Source organism: Nuphar pumila, chromosome 12 (assembly GCF_984573655.1).
Source record: "Nuphar pumila chromosome 12, dmNupPumi1.hap1.1, whole genome shotgun sequence".
NCBI lineage: Eukaryota > Viridiplantae > Streptophyta > Magnoliopsida > Nymphaeales > Nymphaeaceae > Nuphar > Nuphar pumila.
Window position 1 is genome coordinate 21,188,917 of NC_143260.1, and position 18,492 is coordinate 21,207,408.

The 18,492-nt window shown below is 38.6% G+C and overlaps 1 protein-coding gene across 3 annotated transcripts in view; it reads left to right on the forward strand.

Moving 5' to 3' along the window:
- Positions 1-16,315, forward strand: part of LOC149820253 (serine/threonine protein phosphatase 2A 55 kDa regulatory subunit B beta isoform-like) — a 34,758-nt gene extending 18,443 nt beyond the window's left edge. Inside the window, exons 5-14 of one of the 3 annotated variants that reach the window (XM_089983913.1) lie at positions 3,721-3,933; positions 4,179-4,270; positions 6,666-6,784; positions 11,035-11,158; positions 11,293-11,416; positions 14,144-14,212; positions 14,295-14,386; positions 14,483-14,560; positions 15,519-15,586; positions 15,731-16,315. In XM_089983913.1, coding sequence (XP_089840039.1) covers positions 3,721-3,933; positions 4,179-4,270; positions 6,666-6,784; positions 11,035-11,158; positions 11,293-11,416; positions 14,144-14,212; positions 14,295-14,386; positions 14,483-14,560; positions 15,519-15,586; positions 15,731-15,867 — 1,116 coding nt within the window. In that variant the 3' untranslated portion in view covers positions 15,868-16,315. The remainder of the gene's footprint in view (positions 1-3,720; positions 3,934-4,178; positions 4,271-6,665; positions 6,785-11,034; positions 11,159-11,292; positions 11,417-14,143; positions 14,213-14,294; positions 14,387-14,482; positions 14,561-15,518; positions 15,587-15,730) is intronic. The other 2 variants (XM_089983914.1, XM_089983915.1) reach the window with 2 other exon arrangements.
- The last annotated feature ends 2,177 nt before the right edge of the window (positions 16,316-18,492 follow it).

Consider the following 18,492-nt stretch of genomic DNA (forward strand, 5'->3'; position numbering starts at 1 on the left):
GTCATTGTTCGAAGTTTATTTTGTAGATTGCACACATGTGCAATATCATTAAGAGAATATATATTCTTAAGATATTCTCAAGCTTTGTTGGCATGTTCAAATTTTGCGAGACTAGAGCACTTTTTAATATCCACGCTATTGATTAACCAAGACATGATCTTGGTATGCTCCATTCTCCGCTCTTTTCACTTTTTCTCATAAGTGGTTGGTGCCTTAGTCTTCTCTCAATTCCCAAGAGACACCTCTTTTTCGTTCTCTACCTTTATGAGGACTAGTTTAAGCTCCGAATCAGAACCATCAATAAATCCCCCATAATCCTTTTCCCCATATGTGGTGCTTCATTGTTGAAGACCACATTACAAAATTATTATCATTGAATTTCGTGGGTACGATGGTGACTTTCTCATTGTCATCCATTTTTACAAGGTAGAGAAAAAAATAATACATAAGAAAGGAGAGAGTAGTAGTACGAGCACACCACCATGAATACACGAGCCAATGAACCACGCTTGCACAATCACACAAGCACTTGAATCACCATTTTTTTTTCACCTACGAGCACGGAAAACAAGGCAATACACAATCCTCAAGAGTCAAGAGCAAACACAACTTTGATACAATGTAAAGAAATGAAAGCCTCCAACAAAATTTACCACAATGCCAAAGTGAACACACCAAAAATCACAAATGGGCTCACTCACAAAACCCACACAAGGGGCAAGGACAAGAGGCTAAAATAAATAATATTTTATTAATAACCTTTATGCAAGAAGCATACATAATGTAGGGGCTTTGCCCCATATTTATACACAAAGGAGGACTCCATAGAGAGTGGTTGGAGTCGCAACGGCTTAAAATAGAGCCGTTGGGACTCCAACGACTCTTATGTTTGACTAGTCAACATGTGTTGACTAGTTCAATTACAAATAAAAGAAAAGAAAATAAAAGAAAAATAAAGCGAGAAAAACATATATATATATAATTACAAATTTGACACCATTGACCTTTCAGTGGCTTGCCTTTTTGTTTTTTCTGGTGTGGGCGCTCTATTGTAATTGTTAGCTTGGAAGTTTGGGTCATTCAGTTCTTTGGAAGGTTGCTATATAGAAGTCCTACCTAGACTTTGCTGGACACTGTTGAGACATTAGTGTTGTCTCACTTTCTCCTAACATCACCGTATTAGCGTTCACTGTCAGATTTGTTGCTTTGGAACTTTAGGTAGCTCCGTGTTTGGAAGGTTGGAAAGCAAAATTTCTACCTTGGACCATTATGACACATGACCCAAGTGAAGATTGGTCTTAGCCAGATCACAGGTTCAAGTTGATGAGGACCTCAGTGTTTTTGCTTTGTCCAAAATATTGAGTTGCTATGCTAAAGATTTGCTGAGCATTTTCTCTATGTGTTCTGTGGGCAACATACTAGATTGCTGGTGTGATACTGATTGAATCAATAAATTAATGAAATTGGAAAAGTTGACTCAGTTGCCAGTGGTAACACTAGCGCAGTGTAGTCTGTATGCAAAGGACCAATGGCTTTGAAAATATTTAAATCAAAGCTGCAACCTATTTCTTTCCTTGCTTCAAGAGTTCGACATGCAGTGTGTGCATCCCTTGCCACAAGGCTGAAGCAGCAGAATCCTTAAGTGGGAAAGGGAGGCAGCTGGGGGGTTTTAACCGCTTGGGGGAGGGCCATATGGCAGGGCATCACTCTTCCCTTGACGCACCACCTTATCTGGATTTTCCTTGTTAAATATCAAAAAAACTGTTTCTTTCCTTTTCATTTGAGGAGGGTTGGCTTTGTTAACCGTGTTGTGATGCAGTAATCCAAGAACTTATATAAGAAGAGTAAGTGAAAGTTGTAAAATATTTTATGCTTGGAAGTTCAGTACTTTGATTTGTTAGACAAAATCAATAAGGTTGTAATCATTTTAAAGATCAGGTGTCTGATATCTAAATGCCAGGCTTGGTTAAAATTCATCATGTGCTGTATACTTGTCTTTATTGAGTTTTTGAGTATTCATTTGATCTTCACTCTTGTGCATACAATGCTGGGATATGTGATGACCATTATTATTGTGCATAATTTGAGTATCATGATAGACAAGTATGTCATAAGCTATTTTCATCCCTTACCTTTAAAGATTCTTCATGCTTTGCATCCTTTATTTATTTATTTGGTTATTGTTATTACTTAGTATGTTAGGTTATTCACTGTTCTTGATATGACTGATATAATGCTAGCAGCTAGATGTGGTTGATGAGTAGAGATCGTGCATGTTGGGGAGCCGCATATTGTGATGCATGCATCTAGTTCTCTTAGTTTATGGTTTCTTGAACATGGTTTGGCTGTCAAACTTATATAAATGCATGACAACTAAAACTATGAAAGTATAAATTTCCCATTTAGTCTGGTTTGTAATGATAACATTGGGCTAGAGTTAAGGCAACCGTCTGAGAGGAATATAATTTACCTAGCTTCAACTCAAGGAGGGTAAATCAGCCTGGTGAAATCTAGAATCCAAGTTTGGTAGGAGCTGGAGTATTGGACCATGAACTTTTTTCATGACCCCCTCCTCCCCTTCTTAAATGTACAATCCTTAACCATAGAGTAATTTTTATGTTATGTCTACAAACACACTTTACTGGAGTGGAAAGGATAGGAATTAGGAAATTACTACTAATCAATTTTCTGCGATGTATTTTGAGATTCGACTGTGCTCCTAATCTTCTCGAGGTTACTCATACAACTCCATAGTGAAGCATTGCGCTTAAACAGATTCACCTTCCGTTCAGACTTCTCGACCTTGGTCTGAGCCTAAGCTGTGCGCTTTATGCTCAAAGCTTGTGATTCTTGGTTGTCACACCACTGTGGCACTGTTATGTAGTATGTTCTAGTGCTTTGTGGTAATTTTGGAAAAAGGATTTTGGGCACTTGTTTTATAACTGACGAATTTTGTTTATTTTTGACCACTTGTAGAAGCCTCAATCTGTTTAAAATTCCACAACCTAAGGAGTTAAGAGGAGTCAGTATTTATTTTTATTGCGGCTTGTTTTCAGGCACAGTGTTTCTTGGAGAAAATTCATTTTCATAACTTATGTCATCTGTTTCTTTCAGTGCAAATTTATTTTATTTATCTTAAGTTGTTATCTTTATGCCTCCCACTTGTAGTTATTTGCCAAAGTGCATCAAAGAAGCATTCTAGAAGTTGCTTCACAGCTTCATAGGGTGAACCTGAAATAGCGGGTGGTTTCTGCATTTCAAGCCATTATTTTGGTTATGGTAGTAGGACCGTAGATAAGAAATCTCTTTTGTATATAGTTGCAGACCATTCAAATGTTCTTCTGTTTGATTTTATATAAAAAAGAAAATGTTGAATTTAATTGTAATTATGTCTTGTGATCTTGTCAGAGGACCATGCGGTGATTGTTCTGCGTATACTGTGCTTTTGCAATTTTGGACACACTTCTGTATCGGGTTTTAGATTTTGCGTAAGCTGATCGCTGAAACATGAAAGAGTCAAAATCAATGCCAGTAGTGTTAGCACTAATGATGTACTTTAGGTTATGTAAATATTGAACTTACTAGTTGATCTTGTTGATTATAAAAGGCATGACTTGAGTTTCGATCCATCAAAAATATTTTCACCAAATTTTTGTTATTAGCAGGTCTTTTCAATTCTAAACCTTTCCTGTTTGTGTTCTCTTCTTGGTTACTGTGCAGGTCCAAGAGAAGAAGGTGAAGAGAATTTGTGACATGAATGTGGACCCCTCTTTATCTGTAGGAAATGGTAGTTTAGCTGGTTCAAGCACTTCTTCACCCAGCCGTAGGATGTATCTCCCGAATGGCGGAACTTCAGAAAGGCCATATAATTATTTGAACAATGACTTTGTGTTTCCCGTAGGGGGGATTCCATCTCTTCACTTGCCTGTGGTAGTTGTACCTAACCCATTTTTTTTCTTGATTTATCATACTAGGGTAGTTTAAGTGGTAATGCGGCAATGATATACTGTAGCGGTCAGTGATTGGCCTGTTGATTTGTTTTGTGTTATATTACGCTTGTTTGAGAATTCCAGTTTCTGTTGTTTTGTGAGGAATTCAGCTGTCCTCATGCAATGTTTCTGTAGCTTTACCATCAGTTAGCTTTGATGTTCTTACACAATCTTGTGGATTATGGGCAGGTGGCTAGCCATGAAACGAGCCTTCTTGCAAGATGTAGAAGAGTATATGCTCATGCACATGACTATCACATAAATTCTATTTCAAGCAACAGGTGCATTCATCTCTGTTCTTTAACATGGACAAGATAGCCTAAGACCCATCTTCTGTTTTTTTCCATATTATTATTGTACTACTTTTTCTTTATTTCTTTTCTTCCTTCTAGGCTGTCCTTTAAGTTTTCTATGTAAATGGCTGGCTAATATAAATTGCTTTTTTTGTGCTCATGTTTTTGCATGGTCTTCTTATTCTTTTGTGCCTGCATAGGTGCATTGACACTTGTGCCTCTGCCTTGCTTGTGGCTTATGCATCAGTCCTCAAGGGGAGCACCTTTTAAACCTGGCTACCAGCTACTTTAATAGTTAAAGTACATAGTAGTAATTTTATTTTTTCCAGTTCTTTGACATTGCTATTATCCCGAGTCTTATACATCTGATCTCATTGTCTTTTAATCTGCGACATCTACTCTACTACTTAATGTACCAAGTAATAATTTTATGTTTTTGAACTTCTACATTATTGCAATTTCTCTTTCTAACTTTTACTAGTGTTCCTTTCTCATATTATTGTGGTACATTTTTATTCCTTTTTTATTTTTAAATTTTTGTGAAGCTTGCAGCCTTGCACGCTGTACCAACAAGGGGCCTATAGCTTAGGCATTGGAAGACCTGTGTTGATTGCTTTGGATCTAGCCTCTTAAGACCCTATATATAACATCAAAGCCTTCATAACCTTCTTTTCCATTGTTTTCAATTGCATGAACATTCCAAGCTTCGATCCATACAAGGAACTAAAGAGCTTTTCAAGTTTTTAATCAGTGTTGCATTGCATGTCATCTTGGGAGTTTCTTGTCAAGGGAATAGCTCAAGAAGTTTCCAAAGTTTAGTTCTTTTATGCATTTTTACAAAATTAAGAGAAGACAAATACATAAGACAAACTAGGTAAAATATAGTGGAAATCTAAAACAATAAAAAATGAAGCAGTAACAAAACCATATAATACTATTACTACCAACTTAACTATAACCACTTTATTCGATTATAACTATACAACTATAAATAGTAGTATAGATCATATTATTATTAAGTAATATAATATACACAGAAAAGAAATAGAAATTAGGAGAATCTATTAAATGTGATAATATCTAATTTGGCAATATTTATGTAGCCATTTTTTTGTTTTGTAAAATATATTCTAAAATATCATGATACTTTCAGCTTTCTACATATTGAAGATGTTTGTGGCCTTGGTTTGCATTAAGTCCTTCGGGCTATGGGGTTGGCCCTTATTAGTTCAGACTAAATTTTACATATTTTTGTGATTTTTATGCCTAGTTATTCTAGGTTCGTTTGGTAGTTTTTCTTGAATGGTGAATCTCATACTTAAATTTTTTTAATTCCAATGTATTCATTGAACATCATTTATATAACTGTTGCATTTGTGATGAATGGGCTGCATGCATATAATGTCATTGGAACTGAGTAAGATGCTATAGGCCGAGGTTACCAAGTCATCAGAATTGAGAGCTGATGCAGGAAGTATGGATAATACTTCATGTGAAATGAGAAGCGGAAGAAACTGGTAAGCAAACTGATAAGTGTTTAGGAAGCAGATAGGATGTTTTCCAGAATTAACAAGTCATTTCATAGTATAAATATTATTAAGTATTTTTCGAGTATGAACTAAATTTAGTTCTTGATTTACGAAAACCATGGACTTTGCTATAATATAAATTGCATTTCATGCTTGCGTAACTTTTATAGATCTGTATTGCCTTTCTATCTATGCAAGTATAGAATGTGTTGTCACCCATGTCTGAACCAAACCCCCGACCCACACACCTTCTGTAATTATTGCTGGAAATTTGCTGGTTTTAGTTTGGGCCTGAAATATAAGCTACCTGCATGACCAGATCCCATTGCAGAAGCAGTCCTATTTTTCTAAGTATGTCATTGACAATATTTTTTTGACTGCACTGTCCCTCTCAATAGTATACATTTTAAGAATTTACGATATCTGTATTCCATAGTTACCTTAATGTTTTCTTTAATTGTGATATTTATTACTGTTATTATGATCATGTTGTTTATCATCATTGTCATCATCATCATCTTTGTTGATATTCTTATTTCTGATTGTTTTCTTTTCAAAAGGTTGCTAAGGTGTATTTATGATGTTTCCATGTATTTGTCTTTTCGTGTAGAGGATGAATTATTATCCGGGCTCTTGCCATTTGCACAAGTTGCATACTTGCATGAGTTCACAGTTCAACTGCTGATTTGATCTTGCAAATGTTTGTGCAATTTAAAGTTAGGAACTTAGGATATAGTTTAAACTTTTTTTTTTCAATGTGCTTAGTTACATTTTGCCAATTAAATTAAAGGTAGCATAATCTGCACTATTTTATCCTATGATAGTTTTGTATAACAATTGCTTTTCCTTTTCAGTGATGGAGAGACTTTTATATCTGCTGATGACTTGCGGATTAATTTGTGGAACCTTGAAATAAGCAATCAGAGTTTTAATATAGTTGATGTTAAGCCTGCAAACATGGAAGATCTCACTGGTATGAGTTTTTGTTATTTTTCTGGGCATGCTTGCTGCTATTAGGCGCCACCCATATATATTCATTACTGCATTTGAATGTTGTTTTGTTTTAGAAAATATGATATGAAGCATGCATATGTTGTCTGTTGGAATTATCTGAAAATTTTCAGATTAGCTGCTGAAAGTTCCATTCAGACGGGATCATAGGGATATGACATTTTCAATGTATGAAATGCTATGTCACGGGTGCGGGTGCGGGTGCGGGTGCGGGTGCGGGTGCGGGTGCGGGTGCGGGTGCGGGTGCGGGTGCGGGGGTGCGGCACTTTCAAAAACCTTGGGTGCGGGGGTGCGGCAGGGCAAAAATGTAAAAAATTATATATATATATATATTATAATATAATTTTGAAGTTTTAATAGTTAACATTGTCACGCCCGCACCTGGGTGGGGGGCTCGGCCCCTCCCCTGCCGAAAACAGGGAGGGGCTCGACCCCTCCCCTGAAATTAGAGGGAGCAGGGAGGGGGGCTCGGCCCCTCCCCTGCCGACCCAACAAGAGAGCGAGAGGGTACCTGCTACGAGGGAGAGGAGGAGGTGGCGTCGGGCTCCCCTGCGAGATGTCGGGAGGAGAGGAGGCGAGAGAGAGCGGAGTTGCGCAGGAGAGGAGAGGAGAAGATTAGGGCAAACCGCTTTCGCAGCCCCTTTTGATCGGGCAACAGATTTTTTTTTTGGTTAAAAAATTAGACGAAAATGACCCTGGGTGCGTTGACTGCACCTAGGTCGTGTTGACCGCACCGGATGCCGCACCCACGTCGCGTCGACGTGGGTGCGGCACCTGCTTTGCCGAGTCTCTGTGACATAGATGAAATGCTCAATTATGTGTACTGTGTGTTGATAACAAGATATTGCATTGAGTATTTCCATTGATCATCTTGCTCTCAAAAGAGGAAAGCTTATTTATTTGATAATGGTGAGAACTGAGAAGTATTACTGAAAAATTCCTAAGAGGTATGACAATGGAAAGCTGCTTGATGGCATATTAGAGTCACCAGGAAAAGAAAACACAAGAACCTTACATCCACAACTGTAAAAGACACTGAATCTAAGATCTTTATATTGTTCTGGAATAACTTTAGTGCCACTTCTATATAGTATCTATTTGTCAACAGTAATACATTGTAACTTGCATAACATTTCCCTTTTGATAGGCACAGTATGAAAACATCAAAAGGGATTGAAAATGTTGATTAGCATTTTTAGGCCACTATAGTTCTCAGATGTCACTCCTGTTTTGAAAACTCTGGTATATATCTAGTGCTTGCCAATGCCACTTATTAACAACCCCATTTTTTGATACCTCTGAAGGGCGTGGTTATATGTCCTGACCCTGGGATACAGTGTACAAGCAGCAGCCAAAGGCCCTTCCTATAAGGATCTTCCACTCAATGATTGTTGTTGGATGTCAGCATGCCATTACAACTTGTAAAGGCAATTATGTTAGATACATGTGTATTCACCATATTCTACAGCTGAAGGGCATGATGACCTGCCTTTTGTATGTGTTTCCTTGATGCCCAAAATAAATACATTCATTTATAAATAAAAATGATGAAACATTTGACAAAAACATCTCCGGCTTGTTAGACACATGTAGGTAACAACATATAGTCATGGATGGATATTCATGATGCATGTGACTTGGGCTTGCATTTAGTGATTGCAGTGGTTAGATACCATGGCATGTTGTTGTATGACTTTGGACTATAGTGACTATGGTCTCTTGGAGTTTTTGATTTTATACTTCTAAATAGGGAATCACATAACAATGAGCTTTATTTCATGTTTTCAGAAAAGAAAAGAAAAGATCTTGAACAAGAGTAATGAAAAGGAGAAAATGTTATGAAAGAGCTGCCACCAAAATAACTTGAATATGTCCATAAGCTAGTGTGCCAACTGACTCCTGTAGCTGTAGCTTGATCTGAAAGTCCTATAATTCTTCAATAAAATGTAAAACCAATAATGGGTTCTTTTTCTGATTTATCCTTGTGGTTGATTAACCCATTCAAGTTTTTGTATCTTTTTGACCTATTGTGTACAAGTTAATAAAAAGACGAATCCCTTTTGATACACCAGGTCAGGCTGACTATTGATATAGTGAATAGATCTACCAATTTGGAGGTCCTTTCTCTGATAAAAATGATCTTTATCTTTTGCCTCAAACTGAAGTTTTTATTGAAAGATGACGTTATTATAACTATCCGCGTCTGGTTCATCCTTCTGATCCGTATCACATCCCAGGTTTGATGCAATAGAATGAATTGAGATGGTACTTTGTAAATGCATGTTTATCTTGAATCTATCAACTATTCTTGCTTTTCTGATTACTAGAAGGGATCAAAGGCACATCTTGTTTGATCTTCAATGAATTTTGATATCTAATAAATCTCTTGGAAGCATATGGGACAACTTGAATTTCTGACCATCTGTAGGGGGAAAAGGACAAATTGGTATACTCTGTCATCTATAGCGATAAACTTGTTAAATCAAATTGGCCTGTGGTTTATCCTTATTTCAAATGGCATATAGACTTGGGTGGTTATGTGGTCAATGCTAATAGTTCTCTTGTGTGCTTTTACGATTAGTTGCAGACTTGGATGGTAGAATCATGCTTCTTGCTACTGGTACTGGGTTAAATGCTCACCTATTTCCCACCTTTTAGATTCTGTCAGGTGCTGGAGCTGTTGAAGACAACTATGGATCTTGACCATTGTGGATTGAAATTCAATCCATTTATTGTTCTTAAGTTCTTGCGCTGACATGTACAATATCAATATGCTTGCCACGTTCTATAGCTTCTTGGGAAGCCACTATCCATGGTCACTATGCAAATTGTGATACTAAGACAGTATACTGATGATCTTCAAATTCCGTCCTCCAGGGCACTTATTAGTTACTACTGCTTATTGATAGAAATGTAATAATGGAAGTTTTTTCTTCTGCACAAATAAGACCCTGTAATCTATTTGTTTAAGATACCATGTTGGATGTAGTATGGAATACAAGCATAGTGTTAAGAAAGTCATTGGCTTTATTCAATACCGTTCAGAATATTGGGGTGGGGGAAAGGGCCAAGGTCCCTTGTGACAAACAATTAAAACGCTAGATGTAGACGTATGAATTGGAAAGAGCGTAGCCTCTAGTTATATAGCTATGTTACTGGGACACACCACTTTAGGTGGCGTATCCGTGTCGACACGGGTACGGGTACTGGACATGCCATTTTGCTTGTCATATATTTTCATTATATGAACTGAATATTATATATTATATTTTCAGTATATACTATATATTTTAGATATAGTATTTAGATTATATTCAGTTTATTTTAAATTTATTTTGTATTTATGTGATATATATATATATATATATATATATAGCCGTGTCCCCGTACCCACACCCAGGTGACAGTTATATAGTGAGTTTATTTGGAGAGACCCATATAGTGATATAGATTGTTGAAATTTGATGGTTTCCCCATTAGCAGCTTGTGGGAAAACTTAAAGGCAATAAAATGAGTTCTTCTTTAGTAGTTAAGACTATAAATTCTTATATTTACATCCAACAAAAAGTTAAAAGACAGAAATGCTTTTGAAAAAAAAGCAATAAATGATAATAACAGAAACACCAACACCTGTAAGAGAGCAGATAATTGCCAATGGTTCACTCTTGGAAACATGTATATGTCTGTACTTGCAGTACCTATGTTGACAGGCATATGGGGTTGGTTTGGACCCGTTACCTGAAATCCATTTTCTTTTTGTTTTTAATATTTATTTTTAACTTTTGTCTCATGAAGAAAACTCACCCCCAACTGGGTGAACCACTGAGCATTGAGGGTCCTCTCCTCAATGAGAGAGATGCTGATCATACTTTTGTTGTTGTCGGAGACTGCACACACCTATTCCTTTTAATCTCTTGCCACCTTCTTTCCTCTATGGTTAAGGTCCCTGCATACATTTTACTGTTTGAGCGCTTATTTGTCCTTGTTGATCTAAACTAATGATAATGGTCATGTCTGTTTATGTTCATTGCTTGAGTTAGACAAACATTACTCTCAAAGCTTACCATGTTTTCTCTATGATTATGGTTTCCACATGCATTGTAAGGTTTGAGTACTTATTTCCACATGCAATGGCTAGGTCATATGCATTTGTGTTCAGCACTTAGTTGGACCAACATTGTTCTTATTACTCACTCACATATATATTTGCAGAGGTAATTACTTCTGCTGAGTTTCATCCTAGTCATTGCAATACATTAGCATACAGCAGCTCCAAAGGTTCAGTTCGTCTTATTGACTTGCGGCAATCAGCTCTATGTGATACTCATGCCAAATTGTGAGTTTTTCTAATGGCATTTAAGATATTGTCTATTATGTGTTCTCGGTTTCCAGTACTTGTCCTTGTAAGTTACATAACCATCAGCGCTTGCATATTGATAACCTAACCAAAGATTTCATCCATCCTTTCAGGTTTGAGGAGCATGAGACTCCTAGTTCAAGGTCCTTTTTCACTGAAATTATTGCTTCCATATCAGACATTAAGTTTGCCCAGGATGGAAGATATATTCTTAGTCGCGATTATATGACTCTCAAGGTACTTCGTTGCACATTCTTTTTATTTTAATCTTTTTTTTAATGCATAAGAAACAAAGCATTTATAAACGTGGATACTATTAGAATGCATTTTTTCACGTTAGAGTTTGAAACTGCATGTGTAACGAAAAATTATTTCTTTGTAGTTAAAGAAGGAAAAGCGGTTGATAGTTATGTTAACTAAAACATCTTTCGTTAGTTCTCTTTTTCTTATTGATATTACTTCGTTGATACTGAATGAGTTAAGCAAATATTGACAATATGGAATATAAAGGGAAAATTAAAGGAATACAAGACCAAAAGCAACCAAACTCATTCATCATCTGCAACTGAACTGAGCTCTATTTTACATACAATCAGTACTTTATATGACTATGTAACCACGACACGGCAAAAGGGTTGTCGTACCTGTGTCGACACGCCTCGACCTGGGCGTGGGTAGTACTGGGCGTAGTGTGGGTACACCGTGGGTCGGGTCCCGCACTACGCTGCAGTTTCGGGTCTAGCGCATAACCGAAATCCTAATATGACCCCACCATTCCTCCCTCTCTCACGAAACCCTCACTCTCAACACTCTCTTTCTGCTCTCCCCGAAACTCCTCATCTCTCTTTCTGTCTCTCGATTCCCCTCCTCCCCCTCCATCTCTCATCTATGTTCACATACCTCCCCTTCCCACCCTCGACATCATAGATAGGGATGGCAGTGGGGTGGGGCGGGGCGGGGCGGGGGACAAGGTCTCCACCCCCGCCCCGCCTCAAAATTTTATCCTCCACCCCCGCCCCGCCTCCGCGGCGGGGATGGATTTTATCCTCCACCCCCGCCTTCATCCCCGCTTCATGTCCTCCATCCCCGGTTCAAACGGGGATGAGGCGGGGCGGGGATGAGGCGGGGATCGGGGCGGGGCGGGGAAAAGTGCACGTCCATCCCCGCCTCCACCCCCGGACGGGGATGGATTTTAACCTTCGTCCCCGCCTCCATCCCCGTTTCATACCCTTAATCCCCGGTCCAAACGGGGCGAGGCGGGGTGGGGCCCCGCTTTCCCCCGGTCCACTGCCATCCCTAATCATAGAGAAGAAGAAGAAGAAGAAGGAGAAAGAGGGCTATGAGTGTGTACCCGGATTTGTGCATCGCGTTTCCAAAATTGAAAAGTAGACGCGATCGATGCGAAGAAACCCTTTTGCTCCTTCGGTGCCATCCCGATCGGGAAATCTTGGATCGACAACGACGATGATCAAGAGAGAGAGAGAGAGAGAGAGAGAGAGAGAGAGAGAGAGAGAGAGAGAGAGAGAGAGAGAGGTACATAACTCCTCCATCTTCTTCTTCATCTTCCCCAAAGAGAGAGAAAGGCGGTGGGGTGGGATGTCACTTCAGGACACCCTTTTCATTTTTTACCTATACCCCCTCCTTTATTCAGAATATCATCCCACAACTCCCTCTTTTTACTAAAACCTGTCCCTCCTTTACTAAGAACTACTAAAAACTGTATTGGACCTACAAACCATTATATGTATCTTGCATTGGACCCACACACACACTATATATATATATATATCGCCATGTCCCTGTACCCTAATTTTTTGAAGTTGCCGTGTCGTACCCTCCGTACCGTTACCCAGGTGACATAGGTATATGAGCATGTGCTTGCAAAGCTTTCATGTTAAATGTTCTTAACCGCTTTCAGACGAGTAGTGGATAGGTTTTTTGTTAAATCTCTGGCTTGATGGATGAATATCATGTACTGAAAGTATGTTTACTGGGATGATTTGTCTATGAAAAGAATTCCTGTAGTTCCTGATTGGCATAATATTGTTTTTTTTTCTTTGGGGGATGTAGATTCACATGGTTCACAAATTTTGCAGTAGCCTTCATTTTTAAAATGCATTGCTTCATCTTTCTGGAATTAGCTGATTTACTACCTTTTAATTTTGATGAATTGTTATTTGTCTGGTGAATAGAACTCATATACTAGTCCTTTTCATGTTATGCCGTTGTGATTGCTAATTTGTGACATATGCAACGTTATTTTCTTGCAGTTGAATTTCTGCACTGGTTGTTATGCCAACTTGGTTTCATATATGACACCTTTTTCCTAGTTATGAAGCTTCCGAGTTTCATCCCCACCTGTTTATGTTTTCATCAGCACGAGTGTGCCTACATGCACGTTCTTGTGTTAATCTTAAACTACATATATTATTGCATACTTTGGAAATACCAACAAATGCAAAAGCTTGAATTTGGTTTTTGTGTATGCTCTGGAGCTGTGCATTCTTGGAGATGTGTTCATTTTGGATCAACATTTACCATGATGTGTGCGTATTGCATACTGCCAGCATATCGACCAATTAGAAAACTTGAACTTAGTTTTTTTGTCAGTCTTGTAAATATGCTCGTTCAGAATGAACACTTGTCATGCCATGATGAATGCATGCATTTGTGTGTGCATGTGCATGTATGTATGCTTCCACCTTCCACTACTTTTGGTCTAAAATGGCAGCTTATGTGATGAGTGCAAGCTGATGATTTGGATGACATTTGGAATACTTCTATAAAATTCTTTTGGTATCTTTTGCTGTTTTACCCTAGTTATGTGGATGGCAGATCTGGATATTGTGCAACTTTTCAGTTCATTCATGAATAATAGTTTATTATTTGATTGTCATCTATGTGATATGGTAGTGCATCTTTCTCCAATTTCACATGCTTACATCTGTTTCTTTTGCTCTATAGCTCTGGGACATAAACATGGATTCTGGTCCAGTCTCTACTTTCCAGGTTCACGAGTATCTTAGACCTAAGGTAATTTTGCTCACTTTTGATTTGAAATTGTTCTATTCTTGCCATGGGGCTGATTTTCCGGAAAGTAATTGTGTTTGTGCAGCTGTGTGATTTATATGAAAATGATTCGATTTTTGATAAATTTGAGTGTTGTCTGAGCGGAGATGGATTGCGGGTAGCCACAGGTTCTTACAGGTTAGTAGTTTTGATGTTAAAGATATCTTTATCTTCCTATTTAAGCTGCCACTATGCTTTTTGGTCATATATGACACTGACTGTGTGTGGTACTAGCAATCTGTTTCGTGTGTTTGGTTGTGTTGCTGGTTGCAATGAGTCGTCAACTTTGGAAGCTAGCAAAAACCCTATGAGGTAATCCTTTTATCATTTTCAAATTAGTGAAATGGTATTGTTACGTATGCAGTTTGTTATTTCCCTGTCTAACATTCAATTTGTCTGGCATAATTCCCAAACTTTGGAGTTCCACTTTCACTAAAGAATGGGTCATGTACCCTCTTGCGTCTGGTTCAAATCATGCATCCTCTCCATAATGTGGAATTTCATATTTGGACCATGTTAATATGAACTAAGATGATTGATATATCTCAAGGTTGCATTATGTTTTGTTTTGATTGGTTAGCGGGTTTCCCTTGGCTCTAAATTAAAGGGGTGACCTGCTTGGAGCCAAAGGATAACCAAAACCGATAACCCTTTTTTCCCTTGTGAATAACCAACTCTCACATCCACATTGAATGGGTTAAAATTTATGCTACAAATGTCGGAATCAGTAGAAGTGGATACATTTAGAACTCCTCATTAAAGGCATCTAATCTGCTGCTTATATAGTTGAAAATTGAATCAAGGTCCTTGGTGTCCTATTTCAAAATTTTAATAAACAGTACTGGAAAGTTGTTGCATTGAGCTTGTAAGGAGATTAAAGAAAGGGTTTAGCCTCAGATTTATTGATGATGGTCATGTGTCTGTGTTGATCATCTTGGATCATGCACATTTTTGTATGATTAGGTCCTGAGTTTTTATGGTTTACATTCAATGTAAAACAAGTTGTGGTTGATGAGATTTATGGAGTATCTGATAGTAGGAAAATTTGTGGTTGATCATGTTTGCTGTAAACGTTACCTCTTGGAGCTGCTGTTTTTTTAGCATGTGGATAATTGCATGTAACTTCTGTGGGTTAAGGAAGCTATAACGACCATTTTGCACAAGCTTTACACGAGCGCACACACACACACACACACACACACACACACACAGGGGACGATGGATTTGGTTATTGATGTTTGTTTCCTTCATGTGATCTGATTTCTTATAGGAGACAAGGGGTGACCCCCTCAAGGCCCTCCAGATCTCTGAGCAGCCTCACCCGAGTTGTTAGACGGGGTAAACCGTCAACTTCCCATTTGCATGACATTGTCACCTCATTTAATTTGATGCTTTTTCTGTTGGAACTCGTGTTTAGAAGTGTTCCTTTTTCTTGTGCTATTCTTTTTTTTTTCTACAATGAGGTGCATGAATCTGTAACAGGTGCCGAGAGCCCAGGTGTTGATGCAAATGGGGGTGCCTTTGATTTCACAACAAAGTTGCTCCACCTAGCGTGGCACCCGTCGGAAAATTCGATTGCATGCGCAGCTGCGAACAGCCTCTACATGTATTATGCGTAATATGGTCTCAACACACATTGATTGGCATGTTTTTGGTGGTGCTAATAGTGAAGGAGCTGAGGTTTCAAGCAACTAATGAAATGGAGACCGTGCACCTCAAAGCCTCGGCATCCCTAGATTGTAGCATTTCAGGAATCGGGCCCACGAGATGACGTGCATCCATGAGGAAGTAAAATATGTTCTTTTTTTTTTTCGGAGCAAGCTGCTCAATTCTGATTCTTTGTAGAAAAGATTGAGGTCTTTTCTGACTCTTAGCTCTTCAACAACCAAGGAAGTGTCTCTCACTACCCAAAAGTGTGGAGACCACAGGGAATCTGGCAATGGCTTTGCTGTGTGGCCCGTGGGGCATTGGGGCTTGTATTTGTTGGACTAACACTTTGGGCGCATGCGAAAGTTATATCATGAATCATTCGTGTTCATCTATTTTTGATCCTCTGGTTTTCATTCAGTTCGTCCAGTAATGAGAATACTCTCTGTGTTATACTGTACGGATCCCATGTTTGGTTATATCAACTTTGTGATTTGAGTGGGACTGCCATGATCCTTGTTCCGAGATGCAAGTGGAATTTATTATTATTATTATAAATCATTCTTTTTTTCTTTTTAGATTATGAAACATGTTCCAACATCCTGGCAGAGGTGTACGAGTGTTTGTATGCTACTTGTTTACTTGAAAAAGATTGAAAATCCATTTTTGTCAATTTTGTTGGGGACTGAAGATCACGTGCCACCTTGGGATGGGGATGAGATGATTTGACTACAAAATTCACTTGATTCATTTGCAGCGACACTGAAAAAAAAAGGTGCCTGCCCATTAGGTCTCCACTCTGTTATTGGAGATTCTTGCATGTCAACAAGTTACCAACGGGGGCTCCCTCGCTTATCTGGCAGAAGCAGTTAGTGCACGTCACCTTGTGTGACTCTTGTATTGGGAATCACAATAAGGGTATTAGTAATTGTGTAGAGAGAAAAATATCAGAAGGGATACAATGATGAATTGGTCCTCGGTATGCCCATCTATAGCGGTCACATCAATTCTATTGTTGAGCCATTGCAAGTTCGAACCCCAAATGATATGGTTGTATAACTGGTAGGGGTCTGTCTAACCCCAGCTCTCTGTCGAAAAAAACTAAAGGATGTCACAAGTTTGAAACCCACATGGAATGTCCTATTGCCACAAGGTCAAAGCTGGGTGTACATTCTGTTGGGCGGTGTTAGTACCAATAGAAGGCCTGCCAATGTACGTGGTTGATGATGGGGTGGTTTTTGCCTTGGCTTAGCCCAAAAAAAAACAAGAGATTGGATCAGTTGATGGCAGAAGAAATGCAAGGTCCAAATCACTGATCAAAGCAAGAAAGCGTCACTGGTTGCACCATATAAGATGATTAATGATAGGGTAATGTTTACTATCCTCGTGGGTATAGACCTCTTTACTAAAAAACTCTAATTTTTTGTTATATTTTTATACATCTGACCCTTCAGATATGTTCTACATATTTGGTTAAGTAGAAACCAGCAATTGAATATGTTTTTCTGATGTGTCCCATATTTCCTGGGAGTTGAAAAATCAACAGCCTACAATGTATCGAATTTTCAACCCTTATAATTAAAAACCATATTTTTATGTCAAAAAAATTGTTCTAAGGGTCTATTCCCACTATTTTAACCATGTTAATCACATCTATAGGTTTAGGTTCCCATCTTTGCAACTGACAAAAACTGGCATATCGGGTTTCCTGGTATTCTTAAAATAAGTCTGCTTGGAGTCCGAATTCTTCAGGCAACAAATAACACTGCACTCCTCTGCTAATTGGGTTCTGGATTGTTCTTTTAATTCCTAAAAAAAATGGATTCAGTCCTCAGAACTGAGGACTGGATCCAATCCAATTTTCTTATAAACACACAACCTTAGTTATTTTATTTTATTTTATTGATAGGCAAGCAGGGGGGTAACACCCATGGGGTTCGAAACCAAGTAGTGCGACCTAACCATCCACTGTTGAGGAATTCATTGAAATGCCAACTATAAGAGATTAAAAGCCTTGTTCCATATAGGCTTTGGATGAACACAACCACTCTTATCCTCATGATGCTAGCAGTAAGGACCAAGGTAGATGCTATCAACACAACCTGAGAGGCTGCCATCTCATTTGAATACTATGACTGAGTTCAGTTGGCATTTTTTTTGGGTTTATTACAGGAGGAAACCAACACTAGGTCGGGAGACTTGTTGTACTGAAAAGTCCTGCTCCTACCAAGCTATGGTCATCGTGGCCAGCGGTGTAAAACCTCAAGGCCTCCCACTTTGCCCACCAAGGAGTCTGCTGCATCAGCCTTGTGACAAGGGACATGCACTGTAGGTACCAACTCTTTACACCCTTCAGCTTTAATGTTTTAGGCCGACCCACATAGCCCGAAGACAGGTATGAGGAGCAACAGGCTTCAAATAAGTATTGGCAAAGGTTGGAACAAAAAAATCTGTATGCTTTAGCTCCTTGTCTCAATGTAGTTATCACTCTAGCTCTGTTTGGAAGCCTTGCACTGCGATGGGAACAACACTTGGTGTTGAAATGCGGTCTTGGGGATGCCAACTCCATTCCCAATTCAGTGTTTTGAGAACATCAC